This window comes from Rana temporaria, chromosome 1 (assembly GCF_905171775.1).
Source record: "Rana temporaria chromosome 1, aRanTem1.1, whole genome shotgun sequence".
NCBI classification, from domain to species: domain Eukaryota; kingdom Metazoa; phylum Chordata; class Amphibia; order Anura; family Ranidae; genus Rana; species Rana temporaria.
In genome coordinates this window covers 151,873,737-151,897,123 of record NC_053489.1, presented here as the reverse complement: position 1 = coordinate 151,897,123, position 23,387 = coordinate 151,873,737, and the positions used below count along the sequence as shown (strand labels likewise).

At 46.0% G+C, this 23,387-nt stretch overlaps 1 protein-coding gene across 2 annotated transcripts in view; it reads right to left on the bottom strand.

The window, feature by feature from the left end:
* The window catches only part of SNX2 (sorting nexin 2), a 98,042-nt gene extending 75,495 nt beyond the window's left edge, over positions 1–22,547 (bottom strand). For both annotated transcript variants that reach the window (XM_040344285.1, XM_040344293.1), the window contains exon 1: positions 22,390–22,547. In XM_040344285.1, the coding sequence (XP_040200219.1) occupies positions 22,390–22,497 (108 nt within the window). In that variant the 5' untranslated portion in view covers positions 22,498–22,547. The remainder of the gene's footprint in view (positions 1–22,389) is intronic.
* Between the last annotated feature and the right edge of the window lie 840 nt (positions 22,548–23,387).

Below are 23,387 nucleotides of genomic sequence, written 5' to 3'. Positions count from 1 at the left end.
ATGTCATACTTACTTGCTCTGTGCAAGATTCTCCTCTTCTGGGATCCCCCAGCGGCACTCCTGGCTTCTGCTCTCCAATGAGTGCCTCCATAGAGAACTGATTTCCATGGGGGGGGGGGAACCGGAAGGACACGCTCCAAGTCCTGCTGATGCGTCCATTGACAGAAAGTAGAACTCAGCCCTGCCTCCATGTCACTGGATTTGATTGACAGCAGCGGGAGCCAATGGCTCCTGCTGCTATCAATCATACAATGTGGACCCGAGACAGCAGCTGATGCTGCTGGGCTTGTTTTTTTATGCTGGAACGATCGGATTCAGGTAAGGAAAAGGGGGGCTACTGCACTACAGAAGGTTTTTCACCCTAAATAAATAAAAAAAAAATGATACTTACCAGAAATTGCTGTTACTAGGCAGATCATCCTAATCTGCCTCTTCCGCGGTGAGGTTCAGAGTTCTCCTCCTCGCCGTTGACTCCTGAGAAATGGAGGCGCGCTGCCTTCTGGGGCACACAGGACGGTGTTCCCATTCACATACAGCTGCGCAACTCACGAATGCGCAGTAGGAAACGGGCAGTGAAGTCGTAAAGGATGGCGGCACCGGGGCCCGGTCCGAGGGACGGATCTGCCTCGGGCGGCCGACATCTCAGGCAACCTGGACAGGTAAGTGTGCTTATTAAAAGTCAGCAGCTCCAGTGTTTGTAGCTGCTGACTATTTTTTTTTTTTGTCCCGCCGGACCTCTGCTTTAATTTATGAAAACATTATGTAGCAAATTTTAAAACGCAACTGTGTAAATAATTGATGACATAAGCCCAGTACTTACAGCACGGCATCTTCTGAAATGATTTGCTCCCAAAATAGGAGAGTACATTGGTTTATAATTAATGTATATATTATTCAAAGTGATACACAAGTAAAATAATTTACCTGGTATTAATCATTCACAGTTTTCAGAGGGCAAAGGTTCCGGAATGAGTAAAAAGTCATTTTCTCCATTTAGTAGGAATAGTAGAGCCACACTCCTTTCCTGATCACAACTGATCATCTAAATCAGGGGTCTCCAAACTTTCTAAACAGAGGGCCAGTATATTGTCCTTCAGACTTGAGGGGCCACACGGTGGCCAGCTGCAGTGGAAATAAACATTGCTAAGTATATTAAAAATCAAAGGTTTTCGGGGCTATTTGTATACAGAGAGAGCCATTTATAAATAAAAGCTAGTGTAAGGATAGTTTCCCTGTGTCAGTGATTGCTGCTGCGGGACTGTAGCCCCAACCACCCTCGCAGAAAAATGCAGATGCGTGCGGGTAACCTTAATCCTAATGGCACGCTACACTTGCAGTTCCCATGTGGGCTGCGATTCCAAAAATGGAGCAAGGACTTTTTCCTTGTGTTTCAGGAGACACTTAGGCCATTTAAATTATTGGACTGCCATGTCCGCACAAAACACTGCTTGCAGAGCCGCATCCGTGTGAACCTAGCCTAATGGCTTGTTCATACCAGATACTTTCCAGTGCGTCGTTAAACTGCATTAAAAACGCATTCAAAGAATTTTCCATGGACCTAGTTCACACCAGTGCAGCCCACAAAAGAAGAACCTACTGAATTTTTCTCATCTGGAACATAGCAAAACACATGTAAACGCACCAGAATACACATTGTCCTGAATTAGGGGCCAGTCCACAGGTGAAGTCATTAGAACGTCAGAGCTCCTCATTTATTGGATATACTCGAGAATTAGCCGAGTCTTTCAGCCCTTTTTTAGGGCTGAAAATAGCCCCCCTCGGCTTATACTCTAGTCAGTGTACCTGTCAGGTCGCGGGCGTCAATTTTTCAAAAGTCGCGGCTTCCTCCTGGTTCGTGATAGGCGTTTGACACTGTGTTCCGCTATCGCCTATCACGGAGGTCCTCTCATCCTCGTATTTTCCCAGCAGACACTGTGTTCAGTGTTCCGCCTATCATGGAAGTCCTCTTGTCCAAGTTTGAAATACAGGTACACTGAGGCTGCAATGGGCACAGAGAGAATGGGCACCGTAAGGCGTGCAAATGGGCACCGTAAGGCATGCAAATGGGCACAGTGCAAATGGGCACAGTAATCAGTGCATTTTTATAGCACTGTTCGCTGTATAAATGTTAATGGTCCCAAAAATGTGTCAAAAGTGTCCGATGTGTCCGCCGTAATATCGCAGTCGTGACAAAAAACGCAGATCGCCGCCATTACTAGTAAAAAGTAATAATTCTATCCCCTATTTGTAGGTGTTATAACGTTTGCGCAAACCAATCACTATATTGGTATTGTGATTTTTGTGATTTTTTTACCAAAAATATGTAGAAGAATACATATCGGACTAAACTGAAAAAAGAGAAATATATATATATATATATATATATATATATATATATATATATATATATATATATATATATATATATATATATATATATATATATATATATATATATATATATATATATATATATATATATATATATATATATAAAATTTAATGGGATATTAGAGCAAAAATTAAAAAAAAATTGCGTTTTTTTCAAAATTGTTATTCTATTTTTGTTTATAGCGCAAAAAATAAAACACATGTGATCAAATACCACCAAAAGAAAGCTCTATTTGTGGGGGGGGGGGAAAGGACGTCAATTTTGTTTGGGAGACACGTCGCACGACCGCGCAATTGTCATTCAAAGCGTGACGGTACCGAAAGCTGAAATTTCGCCTGGGCAGGAACGGGGTATATGTGCCCAGTAAGCAAGTGGTTAAGGGTAAGTGAAGACATCCAAGTCATGGAAAGTCAAGCAAGTGGAAATTGGTTGCCTCCCTACTACAATGCTGGAACAAGGATTAGACCTCTCTAACCACCCTCACTTATTACCCTCAAATGGGTAGAACAGAATCCTTTCCTGTATATCTGTCCACTCCCAAACAGACATGATCACATTTATTGGTTTTCTTAAAGTGGAACTTTATTCTCTCGGTCCACATGGACTATTGCGAATCCTCATGCTGCCAACATTAGTAAATAGATAGGAAAGTATATCATATTTACTTGTTTTAAAAAAAAAAAAAAAAATTACATTTCTTTAGTCACTTCCTAGTTTCTATGCCTAGGTAAATTAAGTCATACATTCCACAAGTCTTCAGGAGGGGAGGAGGCATTTTCTCAGCCAAGCACACCCTCCTGCCTGCATGCCTGACCTAAGGGCAGATGGATTACAGGAAGTAATTGCTACATGCCTTTACTTAACTACTTGCCGACCAGCCGCCGTATAATGGCGGCGGCAGGTCGGCTCTCCTGGGCGAGAGCACGTAGTATAACGTCACCCTTTAGAGTGGCCACTAGGGGCAAACCAATCAATAAACGCTTATTGCGATTTTTTTTAACGAAAAATACGTAGAATACGTCTCGGCCTAAACTGGGGAAAATTTATTTTTTTTTATATATTTTTGGGGGATATTTATTACAGCAAAAAGTAAAAAATATTCTTTTTGTTTCAAAATTGTCGCTCTATTTTTGTTTATAGCGCAAAAAATAAAAACCGCAGAGGTGATCAAATACCACCAAAAGAAAGCTCTATTTGTGGGGAAAAAAAAGGACGCCAATTTTGTTTGGGAGCCACGTCGCACGACCGCGCAATTGTCAGTTAAAGCGACGCAGTCCCGAATCGCAAAAAGTGCTCTGGTCTTTGACCAGCAATATGGTCCGGGGGGTAAGTGGTTAAGTTGGCCAGAAATGCTAGGGTTTTTTTTTTAAAGAGGGAGTTTAACCGAAAAAAAAATGTTAACATTAGATTGATGCTCATTTTGTCAAGGGGAATCGGGTAGTTTTTTTAAAAACGAAGCTGTACTTACCGTTTTAGAGAGCGATCTTCTCCGCCGCTTCCGGGTATGGTCTTTGGGACTGGGCGTTCCTATTTGATTGACAGTCTTCCGATAGGCTTCCGACGGTCGCATACAGTAGCCGAAAGAAGACGAACGTCGGTGCGGCTCTATACGGCGCCTGCGCACCGACGGTCGGCTACTTTCGGAAAATCGTGACGCGATAGATGCGACCGTTGGAGGCCTGTCGGAAGACTGTCAATCAAATAGGAACGCCCAGTCCCGCAGCCCATACCCGGAAGCGGCGGAGAAGATGTATCTCTAAAACGGCAAGTACTGCTTCGATTGTAAAAAACTACCCGATTCAACTTGACAAAATGAGCCTCAATCTAATGTTAAAAATTAACATTTCCGGGTGAACCTCCACATTAAGAGATTTCTAAGCAAAATAAAGCGTAGAGACATGGATGGATGGATGAGTTTGCTTTGTATATTAAAAATTAATTAAATCGCACTTTGGTTTGTGGTACTCGGATTCAGTGTAGTTCTGCTTTAAGCAGGACAAGCACTGTACAATCTGATTATACAATCATCTTTTAATTGACCAGAATTATGCAACAGGACGACACAGATAAACAATTCATTCGATTTGTATAAAAAGTCAGGCAAGCCCTTGTACTACACAGTTGATGGCAGATCTAAGAGCCGGTTCACACTGGGGCGACTCGTCAGGCGGCTCAGCTGCCTGACGAGTCGCATCCCATTCAATGCAATGGAACCGTTCTAATAGGAGCGACGCAAGTCGCTCCGACTTAGAAAAAGGTTCTTGTACGACTTCGGGGGCGGCTCAGGGCGACCTGCATTGACTTCTATACAAAAGTCGTTTTGCAGGTCGCCTCTCAAGTCGTCTTCAGGACGACTTACAGAGTCGCCCCCGAAGTCGTGCCGCGGCTGTGTGAACCGGCTCTAAGGATATTGTATAAACAGATTGTATGCTACATTCCACCTAAAAATCAATTGTCTTATGTATCGATTCATGGCTTTTTAATATGTCGTGGAGCAGTGGTCTCCAAACTGCGGCACATGACATGTCTTTATCTGGCCTTTGGGGCACTGTTCTTACCACTAATATAAGGCTCTGATACTAGCACCAACAATGAGCCCCTATTCCTTCCACTGACACCAACAATGGGGCACCTGATATGCAGTAGATCGGGCATACTGATATTGATATCAGCAAAGCATAGTTACCCAACCAATCAAATTTCAGTTGTGCTGGATCAGATCCATGACTCAAACTCACCTGAGCTATGGTTTATAGAATATCTAATTTTCCAAATAAAAAGGGCAAATTACCAACTGGCATTATTTTTCATTGAAATTGGGCCAATTCCAATGTGATAGTGGAAGAGCAAATTGCTATGAAACTGAAGAAACAGGTTACCGGGGGGAAACATGCTTTCACATGTTACAAATACTATTTATTTACTGGCAACAATTTCAGAAAGATTTACAATAATAATTTACAGGATTAATAAATGACAGACTGACATTTCCATCTTCATTTAAATTTCCAATCCTTTAGTCAGCAGCGGAGAAGCTGCTCACACGTTAAAGGTCTATAAAGGATTTAAAAAAAAGGATGCCTGGCTGAAATTCATTTACAGAACAACTTTTAACTACACGTATCCTTTACCTGACCCCCCTCCTGTCCACTAATGCCCCGTCCACACGATCGGATCTTTGTCCGACCAAATTCACATCGGAGAAAGAAAAAAAAAAACAACATGTTCTCTATGTAAACTCAGATGGAATTCATTGTAATTTCTCCGATGGGGCATACACACGCCCGGAATTTCCGATGGAAAAAGTCAGACTTTTTCCATTGGAAATTCCGATCATGTGTACGGGGCATTACAGTTCCCAGATGTTAGGCTTTTTTTTTCTCCGTTCAACCAGTGGGCTGAATAAAAGAATGCCTCCAAAACACTGGACCCCCGTGGACTGAGGGTACATGCATGACCTGACAATAAAGAGATCCGATTCTCTTAGTTAGTACATGAGAGTCATGTTCCTTCAAATATGGTTTATTACATGGCAAATCATTTTTTCTACAGAGTTTTTTTATTGTCCTGAAGTGCTAGTTGCGATTTATCACTGTATTACAGATTGGTATATTACGTGCTGTGTGACTATTACCCTCAAATATCTGAATTTCAATTATGTTGTTACAATTTTTTTTTTTTTTTTAAATAATAGATATGCAGTATGAAATATTATGACAAAACGGTAATGTCCTAATCAAAAAAAAGAAGGATGAATGCCTCACTTCCTCTATCCACACATTCAGTGGGGATGGAGGAATCCCTCCTGCTTTTCCATTGTACTCTAGGGGTGCAACGGATCAAAAAACTCACGGATCGGATCAATCCTCGGATCAGGAGTCACGGATCGGATCATTTTCGGATCAAAAAAAAAAAAAAACACACACAAGACAAACAAAAGTTTTGTCTTTTTACATTTTTATTATATATATATATATATATATATATCAATGGTGGCGATCAGCGATTTTTTTCGTGACCGCGACATTATGGCGGACACATCGGACAATTTTGACACATTTTTGGGACCATAACAGTGGCAAAAAATGGTAATTACAGTGATACTGTTTTACTAGTGTGGGGGGAATGTTGGCTATGGCTATTATTAATAGCCAACATTACCCCGACACTAGTGAAACAGTAACACTGAAATTGCCATTTTTGCCACTGTAATAATAGTCATAGCCAACATTGCCCCCACACTAGTAAACCGTAACACTGTGTATAGCCATTTTTCCCACTGTAATAGCCATTAGCCAACTCACTGTACTGATGTACTCGGTCCGTCTCACTGTACTCAGGTTGCATGCAGTCAGCGCACTCTTGCAGAATAGAAAAGATCCACGAGCAGAGGGAGGGGTGATGACGTCAGCGCGCACCGCCGCCGAGTGTACCAAGATGGCCAACCGCTCCGGAGCTAGGCCGAAGCCGTGGTCTTTCCTAAGGCCGCGGCGGCGGTGCGTTCCGCGGATCGCATACTGTGCCAATCCGAACAGGTCGACCCGTTCGGATCGCGGATCGGGCACGATCCGTTGCACCCCTATTGTACTCTGTTGCAGGATATAGCTGGTGGTACCGACTGTTCGGGGAAAAAACAGACAAGCTTGTTTTACATATAGACGGATCGACTTGTGTACAACCAGCCTGTCCCTACATGGATCGAAATTCAGCAACATTAAAGTTAGCCCAATGTTTTTGCATAATATGAAAGATGAAGTTACGCCGAGTCAATAGATACCCAACATGTCACCCTTCAAAATTGCACACGCTTGTGGAATGGCGGCAAACTTCGCTACTTAAAAATCCCCATAGGCGACGCTTTAAAATTTTTTACTGGTTACATCTTTTTAGTTGGAGAAGAGCTCTAGGGCCAAAAGTATTGCTCTTGCTCCAACGTTCGCAGCGATACCTCACATGTGTGGTTTGAACACCGTTTTCATATGTGGGCGGGACTTGCGTGTGCGGTCGCTTCTGTATACGAGCACGCAGGAACAGGGGCGCTTTAAAAAAAATATATATTTTTATTGTTCATTTCACTTTATTTATTTTAGTTTGATACGTTTTTCCCAAAAAATAAATGTTTTGATCACTTTTATTCCTATTACAAGGAATGGAAACATCCCTTGTAATAGGAATATAGCATGACAGGTCCTCTTTACAGTGAGATGTGGGGTCAATAAGACCCCACATCTCACCTCTAGGCTGGGAAGCCTGAAAAAAAATTAAAAAAAATAAAACGATCCTGGTTTCGATCGTAGCGGTGAGTCAGAAGAGGCACCGGAGGGAGAAGGGAGGGGAGACGTCCCCTTTCGCCTCCCGTAAGAACAATCAAGAGGTGGAACAGCCGACATGATTGTTCTTATGGTGTAGGGAATCGCCGGCTGAAAAAAATTATATCTGAATGATGCCTGTAGCTGCAGGCATCATTCAGATATCCCCGCACAAAGTCAAGGACGTCATGACGGCCGGCGGGCGGGAAGTGGTTAAAACGCATTTTTTCCCCAGAGTATTTTCTGGGTACTGCAGAGTATTAGCCGGGGTATTGCAGAGTATTGGTGCGGGGGTATTGCAGAGTATTGGTGTGGGGGTATTGCAGAGTATTGCGCGGGGGGTATGCAGAGTATTGCGCGGGGGGTATTGCAGAGTATTGGTGCGGGGGGTATTGCAGAGTATTGGTGCGGGGGGTATTGCAGAGTATTGGTGCGGGGGGTATTGCAGAGTATTGGTGCGGGGGGTATTGCAGAGTATTGCGCAGGGGGGTATGCAGAGTATTGCGCAGGGGGGTATGCAGAGTATTGCGCAGGGGGGTATGCAGAGTATTGCGCAGGGGGGTATGCAGAGTATTGCGCAGGGGGGTATGCAGAGTATTGCGCAGGGGGGTATGCAGAGTATTGCGCAGGGGGGTATGCAGAGTATTGCGCAGGGGGGTATGCAGAGTATTGCGCAGGGGGGTATGCAGAGTATTGCGCAGGGGGGTATGCAGAGTATTGCGAAGGGGGGTATGCAGAGTATTGCGAAGGGGGGTATGCAGAGTATTGCGAAGGGGGGTATGCAGAGTATTGCGCAGGGGAGGTATGCAGAGTATTGCGCAGGGGGGTATGCAGAGTATTGCGCAGGGGAGGTATGCAGAGTATTTCGCGGGGGGGGGGGTATGCAGAGTATTTTGCAGGGGGGTATGCAGAGTATTGCGCAGGGGGGTATGCAGAGTATTGCGCAGGGGGGTATGCAGAGTATTGCGCAGGGGGGTATGCAGAGTATTGCGAAGGGGGGTATGCAGAGTATTGCGAAGGGGGGTATGCAGAGTATTGCGCAGGGGAGGTATGCAGAGTATTGCGAAGGGGGGTATGCAGAGTATTGCGCAGGGGAGGTATGCAGAGTATTGCGCAGGGGAGGTATGCAGAGTATTGCGCAGGGGAGGTATGCAGAGTATTTCGCGGGGGGGGGGTATGCAGAGTATTGCGCAGGGGGGTATGCAGAGTATTGCGCAGGGGGGTATGCAGAGTATTGCGCAGGGGGGTATGCAGAGTATTGCGCAGGGGGGTATGCAGAGTATTGCGCAGGGGGGTATGCAGAGTATTGCGCAGGGGGGTATGCAGAGTATTGCGCAGGGGGGTATGCAGAGTATTGCGCAGGGGGGTATGCAGAGTATTGCGCAGGGGGGTATGCAGAGTATTGCGCAGGGGGGTATGCAGAGTATTGCGCAGGGGGGTATGCAGAGTATTGCGCAGGGGGATATGCAGAGTATTGCGCAGGGGATATGCAGAGTATTGCGCAGGGGGGTATGCAGAGTATTGCTCAGGGGGGTATGCAGAGTATTGCGCAGGGGGGTATGCAGAGTATTGCTGGGGGTATGCAGAGTATTGCGCAGTATTGTAGGGGGTATGCAGAGTATTGCGCAGGGGGGGGTATTGCAGAGTATTGTAGGGGGGGTATTGCACAGTATTGCAGGGGGTTTCAGGGATGGCTGAGCAGGGATGGATGGATCTGTGACTGCAATAGTCACAGATCCATCCACAGCGCTGCTGACACCCGCGCTCCCCCCTCTCACACTGTACCGCTCGGTACAGAGAGAGGAGGGAGGAACCGGCGTCATCAAAAGACGCCGGTTTGTTTACATGTGATCGCTCCGTCATTGGACGGAGCGATCACATGGTAAACGGCCGCTATCAGCGGCCGTTTACCGCGATTCGTGATCGGCCGGGTCCTCTGGACCCGGCGGTCACGGATGTTCCCGTGTGCGCGCCCCAGGGGACGCGCGGGAGACGGACTCTGGGAGGACGTACATTGACGCCCTCCTAGAGTTAACCACCCGCCCTGTAGACGTATATTGTCTATGGGGCGGTTACCAAGTGGTTAATGTGTTTCCCATCCGAACTTTCTGCACTACGTATATGTAAAAAAAAAAAAAAAAAAAAAAAACAAATTTGTTTTATGTCCACTGAACGTTTTATCGGTCATTACATGATGGCACTATGGTTTGCACTCACGACCGAACGTTGGTTTTTCGAAAGTTCGTTCGGACGATTTTTCGTGGAGTGTATGGCCAGCCTTAGTCTAGCCACATGTCTATCAGATTGTAAAATCTCTATACCATCTTATTTAGATCTACCAAAAACTAGACAGAAAAAGTGCTTCCTCAACAATTCATTCCATCCAAGTAGGCTCTAATACCACTTTAGGTCTACCCAAAATGACAAACATTGCCCAGTATGCATGGCCAGCTTCATACTCACCTATTCACTCTACTGACAGATATTTGCAATAGTAGGGGTACAACTTCCCAGTAGGCCACACAATAAAATGGTCCATCCTTTCCCATAGTGAGACAGTCTATTGTTGGAAGGTGTTATAGATGGCCTCTTCAAAGGAATCTAAAGAGATTTTCACTCCTTCCTAGGTGGGAGACTGTAGCAGTAGCTGTGTGGATCCTGGCAGACCCTACAGTGATGATCTTGCAGAAGAGAGTAGAGGGTAGTAGAAGACTTTGGGGAGGGTGTAGAATAAAAGAGGTTTAAGCTTAAACTACGTAGAGGGTTATTTACTGCAAGAGCGGCCAGGATGTGGAATTTCCTTCCACAGGTGGTGGTTTCAAGAAACTATTAGATAAGCACCTGAACGACCATAACATACAGCAGAGTTCGACAAATTCCGGGCACCAGGTCGCTGTTGCGCCTAGAATTATCCACCTGGCGCCTGGGTGAGCACAGCTAAATGAATCTCGTGTCTGTGCGTCCCCCCGCGATCTCGTCGGCCACACTGGCCGGTAATTGAGGCCGCGGCTATGCGGTCTGCTGGAGCGAGATGCACTAACGCCCTCTTGTGTTGGCCGGGGCTGCGACAAGCAAGACACGCCCCTAGCTATTTCCCGCCGATACGTGACGCTACGGTGGAGTCCCGACATTCAAACCTTCCACAGGGTACGAGGCATGGGAGCGACCACAGCACTGCACCCCCTCCATTACCAGACACACCAGGGGCTGGGATGCAAGGTGGCAATGTCGCCCCAGGCCGTCCTACTCAAGCGCCCTGTGATTTGCCGACCAGGGTCATGTTCGGCCACACGCTGTGGCATTCTGGGATTTGGAGTCCAAACAAGTCCCAGCATTCACCACAATACACAGCCTGGGATGGGGACTACAAGTCCCAGCATTCACCACAATACACAGCCTGGGATGGGGACTACAAGTCCCAGAATTCACCACAATACACAGCCTGGGATGATGAATACATATCCCAGCATGCACTGCAATACACAGCCTGAGGTCATGGGGGCTACATGTCCTAGCATTCACCCCAATACACAGCCTGGGGTTGTGGGAGACTACAAGTCCAGACATAGCCAGCTGTATACTGAGCTCTGTATACAATTATAACACAACCACCTGTATACTGAGGACCTGTCATCCACCTGCTCAGCGGGGATTAGCAGACAAATCTTCGCTGAGCAAGCAGATTCCGCTTAGCAGAGGCGCCCGTGTGCAAGGGGCCTAGGGTGGCATGAGTTACTGGATCTCCCATCATCCCCACCTTGCTGTACTGTGAGCTGCTGCCCATCACACCATCAAGCCTTGTACACACGGGCCGAATGCCATGCGACATTGGTCGGTTCAATGAAAACTGGCTGCCATTCGGCCCGTGTGTATGGCAGCCGGTCTGACAGAAGCCAGCTATTCGGCATGCTGGAAGAAAAATAAATAAATAAATGGCTCCTAGATTTCAAGCAAATTTATCAAGCCACAGGGATACACAATGTAATACTGACATATAATCACACACATAGGTTTGGACTGGATGGACTTGTGTATTTTTTCAACCTCATCTACTGTGTAACTCTAAGCAGTGAAGAAATCATTTGCAGAATAAGAAGAAATGGCAACCTCTATACTTCTATCAGAAAAGTATTTCTTTAAAATGAAATTCTGTGGCTTTCCCAGTCAGTGGTAACTGCAGATCTTTTCTTAGGGGGGGTAAGCATTCATGAAAAATACCAGATGGCTCCAGGGTGCCATGTAATCTGCCCCTTTCTTCTTATTGATCAGTAAGGCTTACTATCACACTCCATAGCCAATAAATAGATGAGGACCCAGAGCGATGTGCCTGTATTTAGGTAAGAAGACAAATAATTCTGTATGCCATCACCATCATGTTGCCCGCCATAAGCTCCCTCTGACATGTAGCATTTACAATAGTTCTCTATGGCCCGATATCTACAGAGCAGGCAGCTCATGATAAACGAATAGCACTGGTACAACCACACGGCCTGATGCACCAACTCTCAGATAACAAACACCCCATTTATCTAGTGTTACATTTCAGCTCAACTGACATTTTAAACACCACAGGAAAAAATGAGCAAACAGAAAACGACAAGTGTGCAGCATTCCACAAGTAAAATGATCCCAGCGTCTGAGGTGGAAAAACACACATCCACCGCTTCCTCTTCCTGCAGGACTCCTACTTTCTAATACACAAATCACTACAACTGAAAAACAGCTTCGCAACGTTTAGTTGTGAAAATCAGCATCCTGGGGCCCTCATTCCCATGGCTGGATAGATTTATGTCTTAATTGCTGTGTTTACATGTGATCAGTGTAAATGGATCCTAATGGCCGTCGCCACTGCCCAGAGCTGATATCAACAGTGTGCAGCCAATTACACACTATCAGTGTTTATATGTCCGCCCTGAGTGATTCATTCATGGAATGCTGAACTGTGTGCAAAATCACCTCAGATGATTCTTCTGAATCCCCACTTCATTCTCTTCATGTCCTGCTGCCATACAAATAAATCATTCAGGGCCGACATAGACATCAGCGGTGAAGGCACCACTGGCTACACTTTGTCGACATGTACATGTCCACCCTAAACAGCGACAGCCAATAGGATCCATGTATAGTATATGCCTGTAAACGCACAATAGTGCACAGCATATGATATGGCCTTGAATGCAGCTTTATTATTTTAAGTGCAGCACAACAGTGTGGATAACTAAAAAAATAAAATAAAAAAACATAATATCAACTAGTCAAGAAAAAGTCCATCAACAAATGAAGTCCATATGAAACATAAACCAAAATGTGCTTAACCACTTCGTTACCGGGCCTATTTTGGCATTGTTCTCCTTTATGTAAAAATCAAAATTTTTTTGCTAGAAAATTAATCAGAACCCCCAAACATTATATATTTTTTTTAGCAGACACCCTAGGGAATAAAATGGCGGTCATTGCAACTTTTTTTCCTCGCACGGTATTTGCGCAATAATTTTTCAAACGCCTTTTTTTAGGGAAAAAAACAGTTTCATGAATTAAAAAATAACAAAACAGTAAAGTTAGCCCAATTTTTTTGTATAATGTGAAAGACGATGTTACGCCGAGTAAATAGATACCTAACATGTCACGCTTTAAAATTGCGCACACTCATGGAATGGCGCCAAACTTCGGTACTTAAAAATCTCCATAGGCGACGCTTTAAATTTTTTTACAGGTTACTATTTTTGAGTTACAGAGTAGCTCTAGTGATAGAATTGTTGCACACGCTCTAACGCACGCGATGATACCTCACATGTGGGGTTTGAACGGTGTTTACATATGTGGGCGGGACTTGCATGCGCGTTCGCTTCTGCACGCGAGCGACCGGGACAGGGGCGTTTTAAATTTTTTTTTTTATTATTTTATTTTATTTTTTTACTTCATTTTTTTATTTTTACACTTTTTTTGACATTTTTTTTTTTTGATCACTTTTATTCCTATTACAATGAATGTAAACATCCCTTGTAATATGAATCACTGTGACAGGTCCTCTTTATGGAGAGATGTGGGGTCAATAAGACCCCACATCTCTCCTCCAGGCTTACAAGCATTAGATCAGTGAAAAAAATTCACCGATCTAATGCCGACAGCCGCGATTGCGGCTTTGTTTACTTCCGGGTACCGGGCGTGACGTCATAACGTCGCGCCCGGCCCTCCGACGGTCATAGAGATGACTGTGACCGTCTGGTCACCAGTCATCTCTATGGTTCAGCAACGCGCGCCGGCCGATTCGCTCTCTGGGCCCCCGATGGCACGGGAGAGCCCGGAGAAGCACCGGATGGCGGCGGGAGGGGGGGGGACGTCCCCTCCCGCTGCCTAGAAGAACGATCAAGCGGCGGAACCGCCGCTTTGATCGTTCTTCTGGTGCACAGAATCGCCGGCTGAAGACAGAGATATCATCATCATCATCATTCAGATATCACCACTCAAAGTCCAGGACGTCCCACGGATCTGAAGTGGTTAATAATGTTCATTCTGTGAGATATGGACATATAATCCACTTGGCGTAAAAAGGCGGTGTGCACTGTGGTGGAGCACTTTGCATAAAAACAAAAAACAGTGCACACCGCCTATTTACAAATTAATGCTAAGTGGATCACACACACAGAAACACCAGGATGATTATTTTTAAGCACATTGGGCTACATTCACATAGCCCGCCCTAACTTTGCGGCGGCGTAGTGTATCGTGTTTACACAACGCCGCCGTAAGTTAGCGAGGCAAGTACATGATTCACAAAGTACTTGCCTGCTAAGTGAGCGGGCGTAAGGGAGCCTAATTCAAATAAGGCTGATGGTGTTCTATGTTAATTTGTGTTAACCTCACAAGATTGATGTTTTTTTGGAACGGCGCATGCGCCGTCCGCCTACAAATCCCAGTGTGCATTGTGGCAAAGTACGCCGCACGGGCCTATTGGTTTCGACGTGGACGTAAATGACGTAAATCCCTATTCACGGACGACTTACGCAAACAACGTAAAATTTTCAAATTTCGACGCGGGAACGACGGCCATACTTGACATTGGCTACGCCACCTAGGGGGCATGTTTATCTTTAGGCGGCCTATCTCTTACAGAAACGGCGTATGTTTACTGCAACGGGCGGACGTATGTTCGTGAATAGGCGTATCTAGTGATTTACATATTCTACCCCGACCGCAATGGAAGCGCCACCTAGCGGTCAGCCTAAATATTGCACCCTAAGATAGGACGGCGCAAGCCGTCGTATCTTAGATAGGTTTAAGTGTATCTCTATTTGAGAATACACTTAAACTTAGGACAGCGCAAATTCCGAGTTAGGTCGGCGTATATCTACTGATACGCCGGCCTAACTCTTACTGAATCTAGCCAATTAGGTTTAAGCTTTATATGGACTCCAGAACTACTAAACAGAAACAAGAGGACACACTTTTCTACGCTGCAAACTTCAGGAACAGTTTTCTCTCAGCTCAGAGTACAATCTTCCCATGAGAGAATAGTAGAGGCCAGAGTTATGTACTGCTCAAGATCTACCTGACCCAGCTTTAAAAGGACAATTCTCCCATATGAAACTAGAGGAGACGAATGTATGACCCGCTCATGAAAAGGAACTACTCAGCTCAAATTAACAAAGTCTTTCCACTAGATTAAAATGGGACTGGTCAGTATATACCTCTCAAAGGAACTACAAAGTCCAGCAACCCCATTAGTACACAGTCAGCAGGATCTGCAGATCCTGCACACAAGGCCAGGAGAGCAGCTGTGCCCATTGAGCTTTCTCCAGGTGCCTTCCACTATGCAAACTGGATCCTTAGATGAAGTCTCATGGTGTCCGATACCCTTTCAGACGTAGGCCCTCCCCCCGGCTCTGCCACAGCCAGGACCTAGATGAACAGCAACTTGAATCAGCAGAATGGCTGAGGGTAGGCACAACCCCCCCTCCCTCACCTCCACCTAAACAGGTAGAATTGCTTGAACAAGACAACGTTGTTGTGATACAGCTCAGACTATTTGTGTGCTCCTCAGCCTCCTTCTGGGCACACCTTCCCAATGATTAGCTGCAGCACCATTAATATTCATGCTGCCCATTTGCTTTCCTCCACCCCCATATTAGAGAACTTTCTGGAAGGCAGGGGAGAGCAATCAAATTTAGTCTGACACTCGGAACAGCCACACAAAAAAATAAATGGCTAAAATGACTGCAGAGGAGCCAAGAAGACCAAGTTTAGCAACCTAACTAAGAAGGTGCTACAAAACTATGCACTGTACACATCTGTATGAGGCATTTTTGAGGACTATGAATGAGCCCCGAGAGGTATAAAGGCAAGTCCCCGAAACCATGAACACTTATTAATCAACAAGAATAAAGTCAGAGGATATTGTCCAAAACAATCAGCTTGTGAGAAGCAATGATGTACAGCAGTGATGTATGCCAATCCCTCAGCCTGGGGCTACATGGGGGATCCATCCTCTGATTCAAAGCACTATTCCAGCTCTCACACAAGGCCTCATTTACACCAGCGCTGCCAAATCGGCATTTGTCACCTGCCCTGGCATCTCCCCAGGCAAACTCCTGAACACCAGGATGAGGGAAAGATCAGCTGATCACATGACCACTGACTGCCAGTCACATCGGGAGTTGACCCCTCCATCTACCACTCATAACTTTCACAGCTCAACCTCTATGCTAGGAGCGGATAGCGAACGTGCTCTCAGTACATATACATTGGCTGCCCAGCGACACGTGTGTGACCTGTGGGCGTTAAAGCCCACCATTTCGCTGATGCAAATACATGTTAGGTGGTTGTAGAGGGGTAAAAGGTCATTTCTAAAAAGGCATATAATGCATGTCATGACTTTTCAATAGCACCATTCACACTGTGCATTTAGGGGAGGTCAGCATTTAGGCCTCGTTCACGCTAAACACGGCTTTGAAATTGAGCGAGTTCATCTGAACTGGCACGATTTAAAAGCCTCATTTTAGGCCAACTTCGGGGGCAACTTGAAAGACATCTGTGTGGGTTCATGCACAGATGTCTATTGAAAAATCGCTCCAAAAGTCGCGAAAAGTAGTGCAGGAACTACTTTTGGAAATCGGTGTGGCGCTGCAAAGTCGGCATTGCACCAGTTGGGACGCTCCTATTGCCAGCAATAGGCTCTGATTTGACTTGTCAAATCACACCGATGTGAACTGGGGGGGGCGTAGCATTCTGTGCGCTCAGGACCTGATTATATACTCTAAACATTACATCCAAAAAATGAAAAAAAAAATAAAAATAAAAACCGGAAAAAAAAAAAAAAAAAATATTATATATATATATATTTTTTTTTTTAAAAGTACTGCCCACGATCTAGCACTGCCCTCATCTTCCTCCGTCCTGCCCCATTGGTCCATTCGAACTTCCAGTGAGCCTGAAGAGCCAGACACACCCCCTGGGGGTCCGTCATCATATAGCCTGGGATTACAGTACAATGTTGTATAGAATGACACCAATGTCACTGCATGATCACCAGTCTCTGCAGCGCTAAGGACCGCCCACCACTGGAGGGGATAGAGGAGGAGCCCAGCTTATCATGTGACTGTGCTGAGGAGACAAGGATTGTAGGTACAAACATGGAGAATATTAAAGTCGTTGCAAAGCCTCAAGGTTTTTCACCTTAAAGAGGAACTGCAGTCTGCTCACATAATTTGTGAAAAAAAAAACATCTTTGCCATTCTGAAGCTTCTCTCCAACCACTTTGTATATTATTTTATATATACTGTGATTCTGTACTTGCTAAATATGCTGCAGAAATCACCCCCCACTGAGTCTGGCTGCAGCGGTTTTGCGGCCTTGTGAAGTCCCAAGCTCCTCCTGTGAGCTGGCGCCATCTGGTGGTGGCAGTTGGCATTACATTACATTACATTGTTTAACTAAACAGCAATTCTAATGTGTGTAATTTTTCTCTATTTTCACTGCCATCTCTTTCCCTCTAATTAGAACCCCCAAACATTATATATATTTTTTATCCTAACACCCTAGAGAATAAAATGGCGATCGTTGCAATACTTTGTCACGCCGTATTTGCGCAGCGGTCTTACAAGTGCACTTTTGGGGGAAAAAAATACACTTTTTTTAATTAAAAAAAGACAACAGTAAAGTTATCCCAATTTTTTTTTTATAATGTGAAAGATAATGTTACGCCGAGTAAATTGATACCCAACATGTCACGCTTCAAAATTGCGCCTGCTCGTGGAATGCCGACAAACTTTTACCCTTTAAAATCTTCATAGGCGACGTTTAAAAAAAACTATAGGTTGCATGTTTTGAGTTACAGAGGAGGTCTAGAGCTAGAATTATTGCTCTCGCTCTAACGATTGCGGCGATACCTCACATGTGTGGTTTGAATACCGTTTACATATGCGGGCGCTGCTCATGTATGTGTTCGCTTCTGCGCGCAAGCTCGTCGGGACGGGGCGCGTTTTCTGGCTCCTAACTTTTTTAGATGGCTCCTAGATTCCAAGCAAATTTGTCAATTTCTGTCTGGCACTAAGTGTCATTTCTGTCTCCTGCTTCATCCCTCTGCCATCAGTAGGACCTATCACAGAGATTCCTATTACAAGGGATGTTTACATTTCTTGTAATAGGTATAAAAGTGATCAACACATAAATTTTTTTTTTTTTTTTTTAAACGCCCCTGTCCCTGGTAGCGAACACGCATGCAAGTCCCGCCCACATATGTAAACGCCGTTCAAACCCCACATGTGAGGTATCGCCACGTGCGTTCGAGCGCGTGCAACAATTCTAGCACTAGACCTCATCTGAAACTCGAAAATAGTAACATCTAAAAAAAAAAAAATGTTAAAGCGTCGCCTATGGAGATTTTTAAGTACTGAAGTTTGAGGCCATTCCATGAGTGTGCGCAATTTTAAAGCGTGACAAGTTAGGTATCTATTTACTCGGTGTAACATCATCTTTCACATTATCCCAAAAAATTGGGCTAACTTTACTGTTTTGTTATTTTTTAATTCATGAAATCGTTTTTTTCCCCCAAAAAAAGGCGTTTGAAAAATGATTGCACAAATACCGTGCGAGAAAAAAGTTGGAATGACCGCCATTTTATTCCCTATGGTGTCTGCTAAAAAAAAAAATATATAATGTTTGGGGGTTCCAATTAATTTTCTAGCAAAAAAAAAAAAATTAGATTTTTACATGAAGGAGAGAAGTGCCAAAATAGGCCCGGTGGTCAAGTGGTTAAAGTGCATGTAAATAGGGTGGAGTTGATTTAAATAAACTTAAAATAAATCATAATTTTTTAAAGAGCAACCGTCATCTCTGTCCTGCAGCGGCTTCTCCTCTGTTGACTCACCGACATTCTCATTCACTTTCATGGGACATAATATAAAGAAAAAAGTCAGTGCTGCTACCCATACATCACATAGAAAGCAAGGTTCCCGGGTGATCGAGTAGAGTAATGAAGAAAGAATGATCCACACTCTGGTCGTCGCTCTTAAAAGTTAGTAGTGTTTATTAACAAGCCACAGTGGACAAAGGCAAATAGGAATGGTTGACGCGTTTCTGCCTAAGGCCTTAGTCATAACCACCACGTTAATGGGACGGCTGGTGATGCAGCAGTGACACAACAAGGTGAGGGACGTGGCGGCAGCAGGTAAGTGGATGCCCACTAACAGACGCTGCCAGGATGGATCTGAAATGACAGGTGCTCTTTAAATGTAAGGACTTATTCTTGCTGGTAGGTAGAACATTTAATATTTGCAAACAAAATAAAGGTTTTCTATTTAGACCAGGGATCTCCAAACTGTGGCCCTTTACTAGCCTTTATCCTTTATTCCTCCCACTGACACCAACAAGAGGGCACCATTTCTTCCTCTCATACCAATGATGGGATACTATTCCTCCTGCTAAGACCGACCTTGAGGCCATATTTATTGTCACCGATGCCGAGCCTGAGACATTTGCCGTCTCCGCTGGCTCTCCTAAAGTCTTAAGGGCAAAAAACTGGCCCTTTGTTTGAAAAGTTTGGAGACCCCCGATTTAGACTAATAAGCTGTCAGGTTAGTAAAAAGACAATCTCAGAACTCCTGACACCAAGAGAAAAAAGGTGACAATGGAGGGACCTACAGCACATTGACAGCCCCAGCTCTGTCCCTGTGAGCTGTGTGAAGGGGGCTTTGAGAGCAACTTCAGATCTCCGCCCCCTTTTTTTCTGAACTCGCAGACAAACTTTATAAATTCTGGACTTTAAATGGACGTGAAAAAGAAGAGATGGTCACAGATGAACAGGTACAACTTATGTAGGAGGATTGGTTTCAGATTGTAAGCTCCATGAGCAGGGCCCTCCTATTCTTTCTGTATTGTAAGGCTGCTTTCACACTGGGGCAGCGGGTCCGTTAGCGGTTAGCTGCCGCTAGTTTTAGCTGCACTTTTAACTGACCGAAAGGGTTAAAACCACCCGTGTTGCGGCGACTCTGAATCGCAGCCCATTTATCCGAATGGACAGGTGCAGTGTGGGCGCGCTGTATACACCGCCCCAAAGTTGCTGCTTGCGGGACTTTTTTCCCCTGTCCTGCAAGCGCACCGCCACAGCGTAAAAGCACTCTGGCTTTCACACTGGGGGGGGCATGAGAGGCAGGTTTCAGGCGTTTAACAGTCGCTATTTTCATCGCTAAAACGCCTGAAAACTGCCTCGGTGTGAAAGGTGTGTAATTGTACTGTCCTCCTCTTAGTGTAAAGTGCTGAGTAAACTGTTGTCACTTTATAATAATATTCTCTGTAGGCCAGGCACTACATTGGGTATATGCAAGGGTTTACAGCCACTTTAAAGCGGAGCGCCACAGGATTAGTATTATTTTTTAAGTCGGCAGCTACAAATACTGCAGCTGCTGACTTTTAAAGTAAGGACACTTACCTGTCCAGGGAGCCTGCAATGTACTCACCCAAAGCCGACCCAACCCTTGGCTCTAGGTGATGGCATCTTTAGCAAGGGAATCAGGTAGTGAAGCCTTACAGCTTCACAGCCCAGCTCCCTACTTTGCATGCGCGGGTCATGCATTCTGAAAGGTCCCTGCTGTCTTCTGGGACCTGTGTGTCTCCCAGGAGAATGCCACAGAATCCACGCCTATCTATGCCACGTCTGGTCCCTCCGCTGTCTTCTGGGACCTGAGTGTCTCCCAGGAGACTGCCACAGAATCCACGCCTATCTATGCCACGTCTGGTCCCTCCGCTGTCTTCTGGGACCTGAGTGTCTCCCAGGAGACTGCCACAGAATCCACGCTGATCTATGCCATGCCTGGCCCCTCCTATGTCCCTCCCGCTGTCTTCTGGGACCTGTGTGTCTCCCAGGAGACTGCCACAGAATCCACGCCGATCTATGCCACGTCTGGCCCCTCCTCCATCCCATCCCGCTGTCTTCTGAGACATGTGTGTCAACCCGGGAGACTGCCACAGAATCCACGCCTATCTATGCCACGTCTGGCCCCTCCTCCGTCCCTCCCGCTGTCTTCTGGGACCTGAGTGTCTCCCAGGAGACTGCCACAGAATCCACGCCGATCTATGCCACGTCTGGCCCCTCCTCTGTCCCTCCCGCTGTCTTCTGGAACCTGTGTGTCTCCCAGGAGACTGCCACAGAATCCACGCCGATCTCTGCCACGTCTGGCCCCTCCTCCATCCCTCCCGCTGTCTTCTGGGACATGTGTGTCTCCCAGAAGACAGGGGAGGGGGATGGGCCAAACGTTGCATAGATTGGCGTGGATTCTGTGGCACTCTTTCACCAGGAGTGGGAGAAAATACCTGGATTCCTCAGGTATCTACTCGCCCTCCCCCTGAAAGGTGCCAAATGTGACAACAGGGGGGGGCGGGATCAGCAGAAGTTCCATTTCTGCGTGAAACTCTGCTTTAACAGAAATGTCCATTTGCCACAGGAATGCCATGCTGCCCATTTTTTCATTGAAATTGAACACCCGGGTGAACGGAGCCTTAGCGGAACTAAACCTACCAGTTTAAAAAAAGAAACTGTTACATTCTTGGCACATGCTGGGATTGCCAACTGTCAATTTACTTGTGTGCTCAACCAAACTGTCACTCCATCCAATGTCAGGTGTCATAAGCGATCACATGGCAGTTACAGATCAGAGACCAAGATGGCGGCTTCCTTGGCTGTAAAGGATAGGAGGGTTTAGTTCCGCTATATCACACACTCTTGTATAGAACTTTCTTTGCCACCATCACCTTGTGTTCTCCATTCTCTCCCTGACACTGATCCCTGTGTGCTGTAAACCTTGTGACTGCCAACAAGTGTCACCTTGTGTCATCGGTGACACCGCTCCGTCATCCGTGTCCCCGGTCCTCACCGCACACACAGGAGGATATGGAGGGGGAGGGGACAGAAAAGCCTTGGGTCAGACACCTCAGATGGAAGCTGCCATGTCTCCCTCCCTGTAGTTCAGGAAGATCTGTGTGTCTTGCAGTGATCTACACAGGGGGTCATCATTACGGCTGCAGTGCAGCTTCCAGCACAGGCTTGTCACACAGGGATGTGAGGAGGGGGCACCCAGCTGGCATCCTTTGTGCTGGGCCGGGAGCTGTCAGTGATGAGGGGAGCAGAGAGAGTGACATGACACCCGGAGAGGGGACACACAGAGGGGGGAGGGGGGGGACACACAGCAGCCTCACCTCCATGGTGGACACGGTACTGGTGAAGAGATCCTCGCCGTCTTCCAGCTCCTCAAATTCCGACTGTCTCCCATCTCCCAGTGGAGGAGGCTCCCTCTCTGCTGCCATCTTCGCTTCCCACTGTCACCGCCGCCCCGCCCACTGCCTTCCTGCTTCACACTTGTCACGTGCCGCCGCCTGACTTCCCGGTGTACCCGCCCACCAGCACCAGGAAGTGACAGCGGCCAATCAAATCATAGGAGTCCGGCTAAGGGTGGCCATCTTTGTTGTGGTCAATTGGAACAGTTCATTTATTTGTTCTATATTCCCTATGTATTGTAGCTTAGCAGTCCTGAGATGTGGTAGCAGCATGAGTTTAAAGTGTTACTAAACCCACAACATTAAAATCAGTCTGTATATGCAGCAAAAAAAATGACATGCCAAATGTGGCATGTCAGGGGGTCACAAGTACTTAAAGCGGTGGTTCACCCTATAAACAAAAAAAAATAAATTCATTTTTCTTCTAGCATAACATTAGGCATAGTAGCGCGAGCTACAGTATGCCTGTCTTGATTTTTTTAGCGCGGTGCTCACAGTACAATCCTACATTGAAGATACCGACTCCCCGCGGGGGAATGGGTGTTCCTATCCAGACGGAGGATGATTGACGGCCGGCTCTGGCACGTCACACTTCTCCGGAAATAGCCGAAATAGGCTTGGCTCTTCACAGCGCCTGCGCATAGTCTGTGCGCAGGCGCCGTATAGCGCCGTGAAGAGCCGAGACCTGCTCCGGCTGTCTTCGGGGAGCGTGACGTGCCAGAGCCGGCCGTCAATCATCCTCCGTCTGGATAGGAATGCCCATTCCCCGCGGGGAGTCGGTATCTTCTATACAGGATTGCACTGTGAGTACCGCGCTAAAAAAATCAAGACAGGCATACTGTAGCTCGCGCTACTATGCCTTAATTTATGCTAAAATGTTGCTATGGAGGGTGAACCACCGCTTTAAAGCAGGGGTTCAC